The sequence below is a fragment of the Paroedura picta genome, chromosome 10 (genome assembly GCF_049243985.1).
Source record: "Paroedura picta isolate Pp20150507F chromosome 10, Ppicta_v3.0, whole genome shotgun sequence".
In the NCBI taxonomy this organism is placed as follows: domain Eukaryota; kingdom Metazoa; phylum Chordata; class Lepidosauria; order Squamata; family Gekkonidae; genus Paroedura; species Paroedura picta.
In genome coordinates, this window is record NC_135378.1 from 47929498 (window position 1) to 47951070 (window position 21573).

The following is a 21573-nucleotide window of genomic DNA, read 5'->3' on the forward strand; positions in this document are numbered from 1 at the left end:
GCAGTACTTTCAGGAGTTCCTCCAGTGTCAAAAAGTTGAAAAAGGTCTCTCTAGCTCTATGAAAGTGACTGGACTTTTCACATTTCACAAAATTTTAATATTCCTTTTGTGGAGATTTTGCTTGGTACTACATTAGTGTATGGACTGCTTATTTAATCCTCAATGTGACTGTCTTTAGGAGATGAGCAACACACGTTAGCAGTCATGTGCTTGACCCATAATGCTGACAAGGAGAAAGGTGTGTGTGAGAAAGCCTGTTATGAACTGTTCACGCTGGGGCAACCGATAAGAAGAACTTGAATGCATTGCATTAGCTGGACCCTATGATTGATCATGCTCATACCTACAAGGACTACATAAGCAAGCCTAGTGGGAAATTGGCTGTACTTGTACAATTTCTTGAGGCTTTTAAATAGCATGAAATTACTCCAGAGGAAAGCGCCCAGCAATGTGGGAAGTAAAACAGGAACCAAAACCTGGCCTGTGTAAAATCACACGTAGCAACTGAAGCTGAGCTTTGAGTTGAAACTGTGGTCAGCGTTACTAAAGATCCAACTAGCCAGGAAATAATGTCTTTGGAACAGGCGTGTGTTGGGCTTCTCCTTTAAGGTCTATGGTCTGCAGGATGAAAAAGGCCTGGAGAGGCAGAGGAAGATGGTATCTACTCAGGTGCAAATGAGTAGATTACGCCATCGCTGTTGCCATTACTGTAAATTATCGGTTTTTATTGTCATTTTATGGTTTTAGCGGACGGGGTTATGTAAGCCGCCTCGAGCCTTCGGGGGGAGGCGGGGTATAAATATAAATATAATAAATATAATAATAATAATAAAGAATGGAAAACCACCAGTTGACTCTTTTTTATAATTGGTAAGAACATTCTGTTCCCCCAACATAGGCAAAGATATTTCAGGAATGGTGACCTACAGCTGAAGAGAAGTTTAGTTTATTAATGTGAACATTTCATACCTGAAGAGTCGTCTCATCAATCTTGTGGACTGCTGTGGAGTCAAACAAGACCTGTCTGCCTCTCCTCTCACAGTCTTGATAGACTATCAAGCGGATTTCATTCAGGTCCAACCCTGAACAGGTCCAGCTGTGAAGTGAAAATACAATGATGGACTTGTGCAAGCTTAACTGTGCAGGCAGCAGTACATCAATCCGTGAGGCTTACAGGAATGGTCTAATTCAACAAAACCCAGAGAGGCTGAATACAGGAGTGACTTTCTGTGGTGCACTCCTAAGGGTCACTTTGGTGGCAGCTTTTCTCTTTCCCTGGTTACTCTCCTGCACACTGGCTGGTCTTGGTCCTAAAAGCAAATTTACTCAATACAAGCACGAGAGGCATTGGAATACATGACTTAGCTGTGTGCAAAAAGCAATGTGCTGAACAATAACCTTATAGTCATTCAAACATTTTTTTAAAATGCATACATATGCTTAATGCTTAACAAAATGCTAAGAAGTTGTTGATTTAGCTAAGCAAAAGGACCTGTTGTTTCTTTTTAACCCGTTCACATCATTTCAAATTGTACATGCCTATACGACTTGCACTGTTCCTTGTAATGTGAGAACACTCCCACATGCACAGTGTGAAGCCACAATTAGCCCTGGGTCCCAAAGGCTTGTCTGAGCAGTTACAAAAACCTGACCAGAGTGGCTCTCTCACATTACTGGAACCACTGCAGGTATGCCCTCACCATTCCTGTAAGTTGTACCAATGATCTTGAAGAAACATAAAATAAACAAAATACTGTTCAGTCTTCCAAAGGTAGTTTTAACAGTGTGCCACCTTGACAGCCAAGAAGGCAATTATGATGTCAAACACTCTTGGAAAGCTCAGTTTTTAAAAAATTCTGGACAGAATTGGGAATGTTGTCTTGAATGGCACCCCGGAGTTAGCACCTTGATCCGTTTGCCCAACAGCTGATTGTCAAATTCCACCTGAACAAGAAAAGAATTCTTTCCCAGTCCATCAGGCAATCACTCTGCAAACAACATGAAGCATGCACTTGTCTTCGAGTCACATGACTGTACCGCTCTCTGCTCATTGAAGTCTGTATTGACTTTAGAACACGTGCTCCACTGTGACTCCTTCACAGGGCTCTCACATGATTCTGTAACCCAAAACAATACATTTCCAACTGCCCAACAATGATATCTCGAACAAATACTCCCAAGATACATTTATAGACGTAGAACCAGATATTTCCAGTTTATACTAAGGGGTAAACAAGCTTTTGGCAGCTATACTCTGACAAAAAAAACTTGCTTTATGGGAGTAGCAGAGTTTTTTTCCATGCACACGATTCCTCTAATTAAAAATGAAACCCACTGCGGTGCTGAAGAAAAAGTGTGATTATGTTTTCCAGCCCTCAGTTTTTTGTTTGTTTGCAATGAGAGATTTTCCTCCATATCTGTTATTGCTTTGGAGGAGTCCAGGATATATAGTAACAGATATACCAGCACATGCACTCCTGAGAAGCCAAGAAATCCTATAGCAGTCAAACTCTGTGATTCATCCAATAGACCACATGATGAAAAAGAAAGCTAAGTCCTTTGAAAATGGGACAGATACCAACATTTATCTCCTTCTCATGTCAGAATACAAATCTAAACATTATTGGACTCTGCCCAGTAGCTGATCTCATAGATTTTACGTCACGTTTATCACACGGTATTTTCCAATATCAAACATCCACATGTTCAAAAGAAATTTACAGTGCACAGTTACTAGGGTTACACCAGGTCTCCCCTGGCCTTCAGCAGGGGATGGAGGGGTAGGGTTGCCAGACCCAGGCTGAGAAACATCTGGATATTTGGGGATGAAGCCTGGGGAGGGCAGGGACTTCAGTGGATTACAATGCCATAATGTGCAACCTCCAAATCATCCATTTTCTGCAAGGGAACTGATCTCTGAAAATGAACTATAAGTCTTGGCAAGTCCTAGGTCCCTCCTGGAGGCTGGCATCCCTAGCTGTTATACAAACAGGAGTACACTTCTTTCCTAAACTAAACTATGCTTCGTATTTTGAAAAAGTCTGTCTATTGCAAACAATTAACTAGAAGCACACTACAAATTGATTTTATCTGTTGAGTGTACATTTGCCTGTTATCCCCTATTTTCTCAGCTAGATAATATATTTGACTCTCATACGACAGTTTAAGGCTTTGAAAAATGAATGTTAAGTCACATTATAAAGTGTTTTGGCATTTTGTGAGTTCCACAAGGCAGCGATGTATGTTTATCATTTATTTGGTAATTTTTTTTATCCTGCTCTCCCTCTAAGGAGGTCATAGATTGTTCATTTTATCCTCACAACAATCCTGTGAGGTAGGTTAGACTGATAGTGAATGGCCCAGAATTACCCAACAAGTTTCCTAGTATGACAGAGATTTGAATCTTTGTCTCTCTAGTTCATCCGCCAGTTGTTTTTCTACACCACTGAGGGAGAGGTATTTGGCATAAGCTAACCGTCTCAAAAGAAGCTACCATGATGAATCACATTTCAACATGCTGTGCCCTTCCAGAACTACAAAGCCCCCTTTAAGCCTCATTCATTGCATTTTGTGGCTTAGCGAGGATATAAACCAGAACCTTTTGCAACCATTTGTACGTCACGACATCCATACTTCCAAACATCATTTATGCTATTGCATCACTGTTACCATTCTCATTTGACTTTCCTGATCCAGGTCTGTAGCACCCAAAGAATGACTAGTCTGATCTTTAGTTATAAAATGCTGATTGCAGAAAACATACAATTCTTTTGGGGTACTAGCTGTACTATCTTATTGTCATTATTTATTAGATTTCTGGACTGCCATTCCAAGACTGGCTCAGGATGGTGTACGTAAACAATTTACAAATACAGCAATTATACCAATAAAACATTAACATGACACAATTTAAAACCTATTAAAAATTATCAGCAACAATTAACGGCATGAGTAGTTGTCTTACTACCCAGAAGTTTGTCATTGTTAGTTGATCTTTCCCAGGTTAAGCATCTCTGTGTGGGTGTTTTGTCGGGGGGGGGGGCACAGATGTTATAGATCATTTGCCCCAACCAAAGGCTTGGTGGAACCACGCCAGCTCCGACAGGGCCCTGATCTCCTCTGGGAGCTCATTACACCAAGCAGGGCCCAGGACTGAGAACGTTCTGGCCCTGGTTGAGGCCAAACATACCTTCTTGGGGCCAGGGATCACCAACTGGCTGTAATTTGAAGAGCGGAGTGCTGAAATGAAAAACTCCAACCTCAGTGGTTTCTGGGTCAGGCAGATTCATATTCAACTTGATTTATTAAAACAGATTTTATAAAATCTCATCTAAATCAATAAAAATAATCTTGTTAACAAAAACTCACTAAATGTCTTATATACCCTCCTGAATCCACAATATAACTCTGGTCATTTGAGTCTCGTATCTAACCATAGCCAATATAAAATATTTCAGTACATTATTTTTTATTAGGAGCCACAGCCTTTAGTTCTTTCATTCTACAGGTTTCTCTTGCACCGCACAGTATTCTTTTGCATATAAATAGTGTGTCTGTTGGAAACCCTGCAAAAATAAATGATCCTTTAAAATTGCCAAAAATATAGCAACCCCCCCCCCGGGTCATCAAGGGGGAAAAAGACAGTTGTCTTAGCTATATGCAGAAGTTACAGGTTTATACAGTAGAAAAATGTAAGCCTATGGAGGGGCTGTGTTATGTTCAGGGTTATCTGATTTCTGGATAAACACAGTAAATCTGACGCCTTTCTTCACAGCAGCTACGTTGCATAGAAATAATATTTGTATTCATTTTTAAAAATGTTAAATAAGTGAACATTGCGGGTAATGCATAGAAACAAACATGGACGACAACTTCTCACAATTTGCAAGCAATAAAAATTGTCTGTGCATGTTTTAAAAGGGGAAAGAAACAAGATATTCTAAACCATTTTCCAAGTAGCCACTTTTAAAACTAGAATGCTCAAACATCCAACTCTACTTATGAAGACTATGGAACACTTTTTACATTAAGAAGGAAAAGAAGCTTACACAGCAGTAGCAACAAGACAACGGCAACTATATTCCTTATATTATTGATATTATACTGCTGGCTGATTTGACAGATTCAAGATCAACATGTGGAGAGCAGCACTGAGAGGCAAGGACTGCATCGGATGCAAGTTTATACCTGTATTTGAAACAATACATCATCCCCTTAGCCTGCTCTCACCAATAATTGAGTAACACCCAAGAAACAATACATTCAGAAGCTGAGAGTAGCGATCCTGAAATGCCATCTGTTTGGAGAAGAACAGCCTACCAAGGCTCTTTTCATAACTCTAGCATTATGTGAGGTAGAACATCAAGCCTCCCCATACACCCAAAGTATATCCTGTACGAAACGTTTTGGAAATGAATCTTTCATACCTGTTTGATTGTTCTTCAGTAGCTCGGCTTAAGCATTTGGTGCTGTTTTCTACCCCACGTCGCTTCTTAGACTTTTTCAACCTTGGCTTTGAAAAACTATTGACCAGCACTCTAGGGGAACCAGGAATTTTCCTTGTGTTCTCTGTCTGGCTTCCCGTGCTGTTTGAAGTCTTTGCTGTACCTCCACACATGTTGCGTTCTGATGTGCTCTCAGTCGGACACATTCATCGTTTCTTCAAAATATCCAGCATGCCTTTCTGAGATATCCACATACAATTTTCTCCATTATGGCTTAGCCATATTTACTAGCAATTACCACCCTTCTGACAATGAGAAATGCTAATCGAAATATTGTTAACAGTCAACTGGTTTCCTCATTTATAAAAGAAGCAGGCTGTGCCACATGTTAAAAACCAAGATTTCAGAAGTTACCTATTACTGCATTTATTATGTATCACAAAACGTTCCACAGAAAGTATGCTCTAAAAATCACAGCATCAAACCCCAGCCAGCTCGAAATGTTAAAGTTGCTCAGTGGAGACGCTATTAAAAGCTATGACTACCTTGCTTCCTGGTATGCTTATGAAGCTAGCAATTATTTGATCACAAGACCTAACCAGATGGCCTTGGATAGTGAGGTTGCTTTCCCACAGACTACTTAGTTGCAAAGTTGTTTTAAAACTGGCTGCAACACCCTCTTTATGGTATCATGTGAGCAAGTGTCATCTGACAACTCTTAGCAACCTTGTGTCCCAGCACCATCATTTCCAAGGCAAACAGGAACCTGTCAACAATGCCACAGGTTATCAGTAGGGAATGATTAACACACAATGGAAGGGAACCCCTTTAGAAATTTTGTGCACTATAATGCTTTTCCCATTGTAAGTAACCCAACAAACAGGCTCTGATAGTTGGGAACTGGCACATGGAAAGGCAAGAAACATTTTCAAGAACTCAAGAACTATATAACTGATTGAGATTGAGGGTGATTGAAACTTGAAACATCAGACAATCAGGAATTTAAATATGACAAGCTATTAAAGCGGAAAGACTTGTTGTCCTAATTAGGGTTGTTAGAGCCCCTGGTGGAGATGGGGGTCCCCAGCCATGTTTCCCCAAACCACCAATTAGCTGGCTAGTGGGTGAATATTTACCATTAGAAGGAAGAAGGCAGTGATGCCAACACAGGAAGTGACATCACACTAGTGATTTTCGGGTAATGCTTTAGTATTTGGGCAAAAACCCAATGGAAGAAGCTGTTTTTTTCCCCACTGAGTTTTGCTCAAATGCCAGAGCTTCACCTGGAAAGCTATGGCACAATGATGTCACTTCCTGTCCAGTAACAGCAACATGGGCTACAACATTCTCTTTCTCCTAGCAAGTCCCGCACATCCCCTTTCTGGCTCAGATTTTTAGCTTGACTAAAAATTAAAGAAATGTAACACAAAAAGATGCTCTTTTGCAGTCTAGTTGGGGCATGCCAAAATAACAGAATTGCACCTCAGCAAACTATATTAGCCCCACAGTACATAAACAGTCTTATGCACATACACAAAGCAATTTCACTTTGTTTTCAAATTTAATTTGTATCCATCTTTCCTTAGGAACACAGGATCCCCTCTTCCATCCCAGATTTCAATAGCACAGTCAAGTAGGTTAGGCTGAAAGTTGGTGACTGATTCAAGAGAACCCAATGGGCTGCATGAATGAAGAGAGATTTGAACCCAGGTCCCCCCAGTTAAATCCAACACTATAAACATTGCCTATTTCTTTATGGAACTCTTGCTCTGCATTCCTCCTCAAACCACAGCCAGTTCATACCCCCTATTAGCCTATTCTTGATTAAGATTTTTTGGGTCCAATGTATATCACCTTACACTTGCCAACACTGAACTTAATTTGCCTCATTATCACCCATTCATCCAGTTTGTGGAGGTCCTCCTGGTTTTCACCATTCTCAATAATTTTGTGTCATCTGCAAACTTGGCCCCACCACTAGTTCCAGATAATTTATGAATAAATTAAATTGATTGAATCAAACCAGCCCCAACTCAGAATCTTCTGGGACTCCACAGCTTACTACTGTCCATTGAATCCTATTATTTTCTTCCTGCCACTTACAGCAGGGGTAAGTCAAACGCTGGCAGGGGCTCAAGGGAATTGTAGTCCATGGACATCTGGAGGACCACAGGTTGACTACCCCTCATTTACAGTTTTTAACACCTAAGAAAACCTGTTGTCTTATCCCATTGAGTGCTAAGTTTACTTAGGAGTCTTTTCCAAAGAACTCCAACAAAGGCTGTTGAGGTAGGACTTCCCTTTGCAGCAGTCTCCAATGGTTCCCTGTAGGCCCTCTCACATCACTCAGATCCAACCCAATCATCATATGAAAACCAATCATGTGGCCAGCCCAACTCCATGGACCCCTCAGATGTCCCCCTCCCCAAATTCTGCACTCCTAGTTCACTCCTTCTCAGTAACTCTAAACAGAATAATCTTAGTGTAGACCTGGACTAGTCATCAAAAGATGCTGAAACAAAGGTAAGATCTTCCTAAATTACAAGGCACAGGAGAAACCACCCCATAAATAAAGCCCTTTTTCAAAGGCATCTGAATCATTCAATCAACAAAATAAAGAAGACCAAGACATTTAGTTTTTCCAAATTATGAGGCAATTCTAGTGTTGGCATATTTGCCCAGGTTAACACAGACCCCTTGAACAGTCAAAGCTTTGCATGACAAGGATTTAGAATCACAGATGTCCCAAAATACTTTGAGCAAACCATGTATTCGAGATATAAAGTAGTTCATAAACTCATTGGCCACACCAGGATTTTCAAGTAAGTCTGGCAACATCTAACATTAGATAGTTCCTGTCTTTGCAATTTGTGAAATGTTTTCCAGTATACCCTGAAAAACCCAAAACTAGGTAATACTGCCCTCCTATGTAGAGCTACACTCTTCAAAGATAAATGGATTTGTGGACTTAGATTTGTGGACTTAAATGGATTTGTGGACTTAGGACTTAGGTATGAAAGTTTACTCAGGCTTACATTGTAAGATATTTGTGATGAGCAGCAATTCCTTCTCTGCCAAGACAACAGCCATTTTAAATGTCTCTCAAAGGAGAAAAAGCTTATGTAGACCAAAAAATGGAGCTGTGGCAACAATAACGGCTTGCTTAATTAGTCTACCTAGTACAACTTTCTATTTGGAGGCCAACCAGATGCTTCTCTGAAAATTACTAGCAGAATCTGCAGGCAACAGCCTCCACCCATGGCTTCATGAAGCACCCAATGTTCATAAACTGAATCTAACTGAACCTGGAGATTCCACTTACCTATCACAACCAATCATCACTGATAGTTTATAAACATGACAAACTGATCCAGTATAAATCTATCTAAGCCTTCTACACATATTGCATTTACAACTCCACATTTACACATATTACATTTACAACTTCTGTAAAATGCAAACCTTTTAAATATATGAAGTAAAAAACCCCAAGTCCTTTCCTAAAACACTTGTGTAAATAAAGACTTTGTACTCTTTTGAAATCCAAAGAACTGGGCAGAAGCAATACCCGAAATATTTTACACAATAAGTTCTATGTTGTACATATATCAGATACCGCACGAACCCAGATCAATACCATGCACAATTCCACAATAAAAACCGTCAGTTATTTTAACATTATTCTATTAAACTTCGATGCTTTTAAGAAGATCTTCCTGATGCAAAGTTCACATTGAACAAACAGCAGCCAGATCAGAATGTGTTTGCATACCACCCCCCTTGAAATATGATGCAACATTAAAAGTTTCTCATGAAGTCTACTTGATACATCAAAAGTAATGAGCACATGTAAATTACACATCTAACGTTTTGTTATTTTCATGGGATTGTATTGTAAAATACAAGTAACAACAGAATGTACTGCTAAACAAAGTAAAAATTGTACCTCAGAACACACATTCTAAATACCCCCATACACACACATCCTTACAATTCGTGGCTCATGAAACTGTATGAATTCCCCAAGTAAAAGTTCAGGTAATATGGTAGTAAGTGTAATTTTCTACAAAAAAATATTTTGAATATGAATCCATATTGCCGGATGGTTAGAAAACACAGCAACACTTGTTTGGGTCTTTATTATGCTTCTGTTGCTATAAATCAAGCCACAATGTTAAGGCATTCTTACAGGTCACCTTTATAGAAAAACCAACAAATAAACAAAAAAACACCTTCCCTGAATTCTCCCAAATAGAAAAAAAATAGTGACAATCCAATTTTCACAGGTTATGTGGAAACACATACCTGCTCCGGGGCTCCCTTTCCTTACCTCTGCCCCAGCCAGACTCCCCCATCCTGGCCTGAAGGCCAGAGAGGGAGAGAGGGGCGTTCAGCCTCGGGTGGAGGCCAGACACAGGATGAGCATGAACGGGTGCAGCTGGGGATGGCAGAGGCAGCAGTAGTGGGGTTCAGTGCTGGCCATAGCCAGCCACCACCACCTCCACTGCCTGTCTTCCACCCTGTTCAGTCTTCCATTGCTGCCACCTCAGCTGGCTCCTTTCACATCTACTGGTGTGCTCCCTCTTTCCCCTGCCTGTTTGTCATGGGCAGGGGTGGGACAAACAGATGTCATGTCCGTTATCATTTCCATTACAGGAAGCACAACAGTCAATGTGTTTCCACATCAAAAATTAATCTGAGCTGTCTTTAACTCCATGCTTATGGATCATAGTAGAAGTACATTATAAACTGATTCAGATAATTCCAGGAAAAAAATGAGTTGGAAAATGGTGAGGAAGTTTCAAAGGCAGGGGTTTTACAGTGGCAAAATCATTAAACCAACTGAGTCGGTTCAAATATCAGTCAGTGCTTTGACTCCTACTGAGCAGATCCCACTCCTAATGAGTCATCACAGATTCAAGTTTTGTGGAACCAGATTAATGAGAATCTATAGCATTTTTCATTGGTAATTAGGTATAACAAAGCAGTGGATAATGGTTGTGATCCTTTACACAGTTATTTTTAGTAAACCCCAGTAATCTCAATGCAATTTACTCATGGACCCATTCTGAAGTGCAGCATCTATAGACTATCTGCCCCCATCCCTCTACTACAGATTTCCCATGCCTTTAAATGGTTGAGCAACAAACTACAACTGAAAGATATAACCTGTCCTGACAGAGAGCCACAGTGATTACAAATGCTTCACATACTGAATTTCCACTGTTCCCAAGCATGCCTTTTCGCGACCCTACAACTAGAACACAGCCAATGGATTTTATACTTAAAACCCTAAGATTTTTTTTAAGTTGCCTTAAAAAAAAGAGGTACTTTCTGATCCAATTAAAAGATTAATTAATTGGGAAATGTAAGGGACCCTCACAGCTTCTCTCCTCTTGTATCAACAACATCTAGCTTTCAATTTTCCACAGCTACATCATATTTGTCTACAATATTGATGGAATGTGGTTTCAGGGGGGGGCATAGCATCCACCAATGTTTTTTCTTGGCACTCACCTGCATCTTCCTCAAAGCAAAGAGCCAGTGCTGGCTTTCCTTCACTTCACTGGGGAACAGGTGCTTAAAAAGCAGCAAGGAGGGTATCTCTCTATGTGTGAAACATCCACTTGAAAATAACTTATTCATCTTGGTTTCCTTAGCACCTGCTGACAGTGTGAAACCTCCCAGTATTATATGATTGAACTTAGTCCCCAGCAGTAACTCTATTTACCTGCCCAGGTGAGGGAATGACCAAATTGTGGCTCAGGAATTGAGAAGGGGAAGACAAAATGGTCTCCACATACTGACATGCCAGCAATTTCTTCAGGGTCTCTATGGCAAAGCCATATGACTCTGAAAGAGGCAGCCTAGAACATCACCCAGAAACAATGACACTTCTTCCCCACTTTCCCCAGGCAATACCCCCAAAACCTTATCTATCATCTGCCGGGCAGCATTGGCCTGCAGATATTTCATGATGGGTTCCCCATAAGTTCAGTAATCATTCTGCTGGTGTGGTCACCACCCAAGCTTGCCTATCTGGAATCCTCCCTAAATTTACAACTGATTTCCAGACTGGGCTAGAATGAAGTATCAGAACATATTCTGTTTTCTGAGGAAGAAAGCTGGGTTCTGCTCACACCAATTGTGCTTTAAAGACATCTTATCACTTCTCAGATGCTGCCTCATTTCATGTGGTGCTTGTTCTAGAGCAGGGGTAGTCAAACTGTGGCCCTCCAGATGTCCATGGACTACAATTCCCAGGAGCCCCCTGCCAGCAAATGCTGGCAGGGGGCTCCTGGGAATTGTAGTCCATGGACATCTGGAGGGCCGCAGTTTGACTACCCCTGTTCTAGAGAACCATGTCATCTTACTGACTTCCAAGAACGCAGCATCAAACAGAGATGCTGCCTGGGCACATCTGACTTCCAAGCTCTTCATATGTCGATGAAATCTGGCCCTCTCTCCCACTGCTCCTCTTTCCATCCCGCCCACCGTTTGTTCCCAAGCTTCTTTGACAATATGAAATAGCCCATGTGTTGTAGCCATGAGAATGCTGGAGTAGGCCACTCTGTCACCGGGGAAACACTGGGCCCCTCACTCCTCCTTCACCCTACCTACCTATCTCAGAGATGTTATGAGGCAAACGCAGAGGAAGGAACAATCACCTATGCATCCCTGAGCTGATTGAAAAGATAAACACACGGGGAGACCATGTTTAAAACTAAAGCTTACAAAAAGTGCAGAGGTGGATTAAAGTGACATCTAGCATCTCAAGCTGCAGATTGCGCCAGCTTCATTTTTGTCCCTAATTACCAGCTGATGTCAATACTTAAAGAAGTCGTACAGCTTGGGTACGTCAATTCAGTCTTCTGGACCACACCTTAGGTTTGGCATCCTGATACATGGGCTTGCCTACCCTTTCCGGTTTGCTCTTCTTAGTTTGTGCAGTGCTCCTCCGTAAGGCTCACATTCCTGTTGTTCATGGGAAGTTATTTGGGGTCCTTCCTCCCCACCAATGCCTCTGGGTTAACAGTTGTTCCTACTATCTATTCCTTTAGCTGTACTTTTCATACACACCACTCAGGAAGCACTGGCTGGATGAAAAGTGCTGCCCCAGAGCTGTTTTGGTGACACAACCCAAAGGCTTTTTCAGTTCTGTCATCACGCGCAAACCCCAATACAATAGTACAGGAAACAGGCCTGGCCTTCCGACAATGCTGAACTCAGAGCGCATGCAGCTGCTCTTCCAGAATCAGACTTTCAGGTCACTATCACCTAACAATAGGTGAACAAAAAGATAATCGGAAAACTGGCATGTATTGACTATTATTATGGCCTTCACAAACATATCCCTGTTAAAAAAGAAATAAAACCATGATTAGGGAGTGGCAAAGAAGTAGCTTCAGAAGTTTAGCTACGAATCAGACATTTAATTCCTTTTCAATACCAGCATTTCCAAGTGTTGCCTTACTCAGGATTCTTACAGATCACTTCTCCTTTAAAAGAGGATCTAAAGCTGCTTTCAGTAAGAGTTTAAAATGCAGCATTTATAATAAAATGAAAGGGGGGAACCTAGTCAGAATGCTCTGTTAACATTGATAATATCCCTCTGTTACACGGAACTAATTGAAGTGAACACATGGCTGCTGGACTCAGGAAGGTGATTTCACAAAACAGGGGCAACTACTCTAAAAGTCTAGGGACTGCATACCTGTGATATTTGCTGTTGCCCAGAAATTGACAGAAAAACAGAACTTGAAACAGTTGAGTTTCTTAGCCTGAACGCCAGTCACCTTGCACTTCAACAACACTGTCTAGTCAACCTCACTGAATGCTGCCAAAAGACTGAGCAAGACTTATAGAGACTCATTCTCTCTAGCCATTTGCAAACAGAAATCACCTCCCAGAGCAAATAAAACTCTATGCTCCATAACTGGGCCCAAAGGCCAACTGAAAGGGACCCAAGCTGCACAAGCCATCCAGAAACCCCCACCACTGCTCTGCCATCATGTATTTAAAGGCTTTTTCTGAAAAAAATGTCAGTTGGAAACCAAGATAAAGGTGGACACAATGTGTTTCTCATGGTTTCTTCAGCAAAAAAACAGCGCGTTTAGAGGTTTACCAATTCCCCCTCAAACAAGGGGCCATTAAGAATTTTCATTAACAGAACTGTAGCTTTTCCCCTACATGATTTTAACAGCCGTGGAAGGCAGTGTTCCAAATTACATGTTTTGGTCTTTACAACTCCCAGGACTCTCAAGCTATTTCTGACAGCCTGCCATAGAGTGCATTGGAGAACTAGGGGACTGCAATGAACTGGGTGCAATAGCAATAGAGAAAGACAACTTCATCACCACTACCATCTTAGTCCCATAGTCTCCCATACACTCTATGGCAGGCAGTCAGAAATAGCCTGAGGTGTCCATCAATGTTTCCAAACTCTTTAGTCACTCCAACTCTGGAGCAATCCATGAGGTCAAGTTCCTACTCAAGGAAGGAAAATGATATCAAGAGGCAACGTTTTCTACTACCTTAAGAAGCTTTGCATTTCAAGACCCTACAAAGGCTTTTGCAAAGTTGCTGTTTAGATTCTCAGAGCCCCCTGAGCATTCTGGAATCCCCACAGGATCCATCAAACTCTATAAGTGGAAACCCTAATGGATATAATTGGCCATTTCCACAGACAGCAGGCAGCATAACAATTTGTACCTTCAACAGAAAGTATTCTGCCTGTGACATAAGTTGTATATTTAACCCCCTTAACACAATATTAATGTTTTGCACAAAGTAGGTATTTAAACATGTGCCTTCACATGTGTCAAAACCAAAGTTGATATTCTGCTGTCATGATATAAATAAATTCACAAGCACCATAAATCTGAAGAAAAAGAAAATGGCAAACACCCTTTTCCCACTTAGTTTGGTGCTGATGAAGAACTATGTACCCAACTGAGGTCACAAGACAGAATGACATTATCTGATCTCCACCCAGAGTTCAGTCACGTACACTAAATCAATCTTGATCTTCACCGCTACATTATACAGTGAGGAAATATTATGTTTGTAGACCTGACATTACACAACACCAAAGGTGAAGTAAATGGTTCACTGAGTCTTCCTGCCCACATTTCCAACTGTGGGATAGGGACTGGTTGGGCAGGAAGCCTGAATGTCTTACTGTTCACCTCCCACAATCTAAGGAACTCATGCCTTCCCTCCATCATGTATACAGGATCCAGTTATTAAGCAGCCATAGTGAATATCCACTCTCCTTTGCAACAGAGCACAGAAGAAAAAGAGTTAGAATCATAGAGTTGGAAGGGGCCATACAGGCCATCTAGTCCAACCCCCTGCTCAACGCAGGATCAGCCCAAAGCATCCTAAAGCATCCAAGAAAAGTGTGTATCCAACCTTTGCTTGAAGACTGCCAGTGAGGGGGAGCTCACCACCTTCTTAGGCAACCTATTCCACTGCTGAACTACTCTGACTGTGAAAAAATTCTTCCTAGCCTATATCGTTGTACTTGTAGTTTAAACCCATTACTGCGCGTCCTTTCCTCTGCGGCCAACAGAAACAGCATCCTGCCCTCCTCCAAGTGACAACCTTTCAAATACTTAAAGAGGGCTATCATGTCCCCTCTCAACCTCCTTTTCTCCAGGCTGAACATTCCCAAGTCCCTCAACCTATCTTCATAGGGCATGGTTCCTTGGCCCCAGATCATCTTTGTCGCTCTCCTCATTACCCTTTCAATTTTATCTACGTCCTTCTTGAAGTGAGGTCTCCAGAACTGCACACAGTACTCCAGGTGTGGTCTGACCAGTGCCGTATAAAATGGGACTATGACATCTTGTGATTTTGATGTGATGCCCCTGTTGATACAGCCCAAAATGTAATTCGCCTTTTTTACCACTGCATCACACTGCCTGCTCATGTTTAGTTTACAATCCACAAGTACCCCAAGGTCTCGTTCACACACAGTGCTACCTAGAAGCGTATCCCCCATCCAGTAGGCATGCTTTTCATTTTTCTGACCCAGATGCCGAACTTTACACTTATCTTTATTAAATTGCATCTTGTTCTCATTTTCCCATTTTCCCATTGTGTTCAGATCTCATTGAACTCTGTCTCTAGCTTCTGGAGTATTTGCCAGTCGTCCCAATTTCGTGTCATCTGCAAACTTAATGAGTAGTCCCACCACCCCCTCATCTAGAACATTAATAAATGTGTTAAAAAGTACCGGGCCGAGCCCTAAGGTACCCCGCTACTCACCTCTCTCCAGTCTGATGAAACACCATTGACAACAACTCTTTGAGTGCAGTTCTCTAACCAATTCCCTATCCACTTAACTATCTGAAAATCCAGATTGCAGTCCTTCAATTTATCCATCAGAACATCATGGGGAACCTTATCAAAAGCTTTACTAAAATCCAAGTTGGTTCTTATATGCTGCTTTTTTCTACCAGGAGGAATCTCAAATTGGCTTACAATGCCTTCCCTTTCCTTTCCCCACAACAGACACCCTGTCGTGTAGGTGAGGCTGAAAGAGCTCCTGACAGAATTGCTTGGTCAGAACAGCTCTATCAATGTTGTGGCAAGCCCAAGGTCACCAAGCTGGCTACATATGGGGGAACGGGGAATCAAACCCCGTTCGCCAGTTTAGAAATTGACACTATTAAACTGGCTCTCTTGAGCGAGAACCTCCCAGCAAAGTACCTATCATACCAGGCAACAATACGAAGTGTGTGTGTGTGTGTGAGCAATTTTGTCACTTACTGCTTTGTTAGGCAGTGGTTGGGCTTGACATTACAAGTTAGGTAATTTACCCCTGCTAGGTAATTAATTCTAATCATAAAAACATAAGCTTTATTATACAAGTTATAATGGAGAAATATTGTTTCAGAGAGTGAACTATCATAAATAGTGTTACCAAGTCCCTCTTATTAGTAGAAGAAGATATAACCACCCCATAATACGTAACTTCTGATATTAACATGCTGACATGTGTCTGCACAGGTGTACAAACTGTAGTATATAATGAAAAAGAACTGAAGAGTAGCTTGAAATCTTTGTGTAAGGAGCTAATGGGGAGGAGAAAAGGAAAATTGAGATAAGGCAACTGCCATCATCCTTTATGCCCTGCACTGTAACACTAAAAACAGTTTTGGAGCCCTGTTTATGTACCCAATTGATGATGAATACCAGGAAATCCTGCCTCAGAAAGGCCTAATTTTAACTACAGCCTGGAAATGGCTTGTCCAAATATTTTCTACAAATATAAAACCAGGTATATTGGATCTGTTAAAAATACATAAATCAACTTAAGGCATTATTTTGCTATGTCAAAGTTAAAAATGTTGGCTTTTTAGTAAGAATGGAATGCTCACTTTATAACAAATAGGATAATTAATGTTTTATCAAGACATGAGATGCTTTAATCTACTAAGGTAGCCCTGAGAATTCTTAAGAGAGCTGGGTGAAGAAGCATCAACATGTTATTCATTTGAAAATTAATTTAAAAGACCAATATAAATATAATTATTCCCTATTTTAGGAACAATTTCAAATGGCTATGTCCTTAGCCATTTTCTTTAGTGAAAGTGTTGACGGATTCTAACATTACTGCCTTTTGCAAACTAAGAGCGGTTTGTAGGCTTCCTGAGCCATCAATGCAAACCCAAGCCTCATGCAAGGTCATTGAGTAATCAGGAAGAGTTTACGCCGGAGTTTTATCTTATGCCTCTGCAATCAAACGTGCAAGTGCGCATTTTGGAGAACATGTGTGCACTTCTTTTTAAGCACTACACCCACGAAACATTTTTGAAAAAAACCCATTAAGAACAGGTAAGCAGTACAATAGGTGTCTCCAAGCTTTTAAAGTCTGTGGTTCCTTTGGAATTCTGACTCAGTGTGGTGGGCCTGGCCACAAAATGGCTGCATCATATTACCTTCAGGCACACAGTGACTCTTGCGCTATGGTGGCAGTTGCTGATAAAGCAACATTTTTAAAAAGTCAATCAAGTCTCCAATAGCCAGTCTTGCTTGGCAGAAGACCTATGCAAAGGGACTGCAGAAGACAAAACCTCAAACTACAACTTCAGTACACACACACAAATATGGACCTGAGGTTGTAGCACCATCTTACAACACAAAATTCAAAAATAGCAGCTCAAAGACTGTTCATGGGATTTTAAAATCCAATAGAAAAGACACAGGCACCATATCAGTTATTAAGGGGGGCACACGTATTTAAGTGCCGGTTTTACAATATGTAGAACTTTTGGGTGGGAACCACAGAGCTCATGTGGATTTAAAATACTAGGGTCACATTTCAGACCTATATATGCCATTCATCAGTGGCCCCCAATGTTTTTTGGGATGGGGACTGGTGGGGTAGAGGGAGGCCTGGGGACCGGGGGGGGGGAGAAGGAGACACAAACCAGCAGGTGCGCCTGCCTCCCCCCCTTGTGGCATGCGCTCACTGCACTGAGAGCGATCGCTGCAGCCCTCAAACATGCAGGCACGGCAGGTCCACGCCTGCACTTTTGCAGGTGCCTGCGCCTGCCCCCCATAGCGCAGTGCTCACTGCTTGGGGAGGCGGCCGATCGCTCCAGCACAGTGAGCGCATGCCACAGGGGGGAGGCGCGCCTATTGGCGCACCAGCACCAGCACCTCCCTCCCCCCTGCTGCGGCCCAGTACCAAGGCCTCCACGGCCCAGTACCGGGCCATGGCCCGGTAGTTGCGGAACACCGCTATTCATAAATGAAGCAGGTGTGATTAGTTTTTCAGAATTGTAACCCCATATCATCACACTTCTGATATAATTCTGTTTTTTCCTAATGATGAAACATGTGGTGTACATTCATGGCAATTTCTTCTGCAAACATACATTGGGAGATTACAGTTTGCCGACAAAGAGGGTTCAGTATACATTTAGACATGGAATGCATGAAGGAAAGCTGTTCTGTTTTAGCCTCTGTACAACTAATAAACCACAGCTACAAAATGCAAGGAAGCCGTCATAGAAAGGTGACAGATTAAGTGCTTGCAACACTGCAAATGTATTTAGGGCTCCTATAGTTCCCAGGAAAGCATTCTCCATTACCTGATGATCACTCCATTTCCATGGCTTCATAAGAGGCACATTCTCCCTATGCATAGGGAGGATTAGTAAATCCTTAAAACCCATTTACTTCCAAAGCAGCATCAACTAATAAAGAGAAAAAAATAAGTTGCAAAAGATACTTTTCATTGAGAGCTTCACAAAGCAGGGTGTTCAGTAATTGGACAATTACATAATAATTCTTCTCGCCCCATCCAATCACATGTCAGTAAACAAGCAAAATTGACATGGGGTCCAGATTTCAGTTGCTGGAGTAAAGGATGACAAGAAAGTGTTAGATGCAATAGTGAATTGGCTACATGAACTATTGGACTGTCTTTTCAACATAACCACCTGCCATATAAGTTAAAGGTTTCATTAAGAAAAGGTACCAGAAGTTCTAACTTTTCAAATGCTGCATATTTTCCATGCATTCTATGATGATTAGAACTTGTCTCAAACTGCACCTTTTCACCCATGGCAAATATTTTTTGAAAATTCAGACTGATCTGCTATATGGGACAAATACTCATAGTTCAAGAAAGTGCACATGCCCCTGCCCCACAAAATGATAACCCTGGATGCACTCATGCCACTTGATAGTTTAATATGGATCCTGTTTGGACACTGTAGTTCATTAATTCTAAATCCTACCATATGAAGGCAATATAGAAAACTTTCTCACACATAAGCAAGATTTAGCCAGGTACAAGCAGATCCTGTCCAAGACAAGTGGCACATGGAAAGAAGGTGGCAAGCAAGCCTCTTCGGGTCCTCATGGCTTCTCTGAAGAGGGCTGAAGCATAGTGAAGATATAATTTTTTCACACCAGTAAGGAGACATAAGGACACCCTCACTGTAATTTATCATCATAATGGATCAGAAGGGTCTTTATATTTAAATGAAAGCTATATTTAAATGAAAGCAAATATAAGGAACCCCAAGTTCTCTTGCTAATTTAGTCATCATGATTTGGCCATAGATAACCTCCTTCATGGAGTCACTGAAGCACTGGCTGGATGGAGTCACTGAAGCAGTCGGTGCAAACTTAAATGGACTCCGGGGAATGGTAGAGGACAGGAAGGCCTGGAGGATCATTGTCCATGGGGTTGCGATGGGTCGGACACGACTTCGCACCTAACAACAACAACAACCTCCTTCAGCTGAAAAGCCTACCAAGATTGGCCAGGCAGAGACAAAGACTCAGTACGTTTTATCCAACAAATGGACTGGGGGGTGGGGATTTCTCCACACATTCCATTTCATCATCCCTTCTGAGACCCAGATAGATTGTAGAACTAGTTTGGATGAATAGCTGTGTGGGTTGGGGAACAGCATTTAAGAAAAGAAAGTCTGAAAGACCATTTTCTTCCATCAGCTGAACCATTCTAATAGAAGAGGTAGGTGAGGTGATTTCATCACCCCTCATCACTGTAATACACCCACCCCCGCGGCTTTTTGTCAGAGGGAAAACCTCAGGCTTACACTGCAAAGTTCACCGGATCCAATGATCGTATTCAGTGATGCAGCTACTGAGTATAATTGCTGAGCAGAAGAATCCAAACCTGTATGTTCTCATTGTATGTCTAACATGCTGCTCTAAGATTTATGTGTGTGGGGTGGGGAATGGGAGAGGGTTATCCCATTTTATTGGTTCAAGAACACTGAAGTAGTGACATTCATAACCATACGTTATATGAGAACAATACCTCTCATTCAACAAACTAACGTATTTACTGCAATGCATAGCACCAAGAAAGTGCAGAGACGATAGAAGTCATGATTCAGAAATAGCAATACATTCAAGAAGGATGGGGGGGGGGTTTGTTTGGAAATTTAGTGGAATGTTCTGAAGTGAGTTTCTATGGTTACCATGAACAGCTCTCTTTGGAGGAATAAAATAATAGTATTTTTGAAATACCCTTCATTTTGAGTGAAGAATTAAAATCCCTACCAATCTTCTCATATGCCCCAAAGCATGGAAATGGCTAGAAAATGTTAATATACATCCCATGTGAGTAACAAAGATGTTGCATAATCTCATATGCTTTTTGCATGTTGAATAACCTCAAGTACTTCATGCAACCACATTTCCCACTGTTTTTTAAACCCCAGCTCTCTAAATGGAGGATCCCAAAACAGCAGTGGACATCCAGATACACGCATGCCAAGCCTAGAGGTGAGAAATGTGGAAGTAGACAAGACTAGGACAGTCAGACAATGAAGCACGTTTTTCACCTCACAATGATACAAATAAGCAACAGAAAGGAAGTTAGTCCCACGTTTCTGAGGACAGAACGCAAGGCTTTACAGGGGTCACACTTCGCATGTAATCTAAGACAAGCACCCTAATCTAAAAGGTCCAGCTTTCTGGTGTATTAGTGAACTGACACATAATAGTTTTCTTAATCCAAGAAGTTTTAGTGTGGGTGTATGTGTGGGTGTGTGTTTCTTTAAGCAACTACAAATCCCCTCTCTGTGTTAGAAGAATTTATCTTCACTATCTAATAGTATTTATATGTTACTTCATATATCATCTCAGTAATGCTAACAGCAACTCTGACAGGCAATTCATTTTATTACCATCCTCACAGTTTTAATAAAGCATGGAGTCCATTATTATCCCTACAGTGCTCCAGTAAAAAGGGTCTGTAGCAGTGGTTTACTGAGTACCGTATGAAGGACCCCAAATATTCCAAGAGGATGGAAGGTGTGCAGATTGAAGCAGAGCAATATGACAATTCTGCTCTGACTGCTTGAAAACACCCGCCCTTTTATTTCTCTGCAACGCTAAGGCCAATACTTCTAAATTCACTAGCACTGTAAGAGAGATTCCCTCAAGCCCTCAAACAGTAGGAATTGGAACAGACCCTGTTTCTCTTTGACACAATTTTTAACTGGTTTAACTCAGCCAAGTTACTCAATGATAGGGTGAATTGTACCACTTTATAAAAAGTTAACATGGAAGAACACTACCTTGATTTAAAATTCACAGTTGTATAATATTACTGATGTAACAGTACAAC

General features: G+C 41.4%; 1 protein-coding gene across 4 annotated transcripts in view; it reads right to left on the reverse strand.

The window, feature by feature from the left end:
- The window catches only part of FNIP2 (folliculin interacting protein 2), a 57091-nt gene that overhangs the window by 30161 nt on the left and 5357 nt on the right, over positions 1-21573 (reverse strand). For 2 of the 4 annotated variants that reach the window (XM_077300000.1, XM_077300001.1), the window contains exon 2: positions 970-1096. In XM_077300000.1, coding sequence (XP_077156115.1) covers positions 970-1096 — 127 coding nt within the window. Of the gene's footprint in view, positions 1-969; positions 1097-5426; positions 6087-21573 lie in introns of those variants that run through there. The other 2 variants (XM_077299997.1, XM_077299999.1) reach the window with 2 other exon arrangements.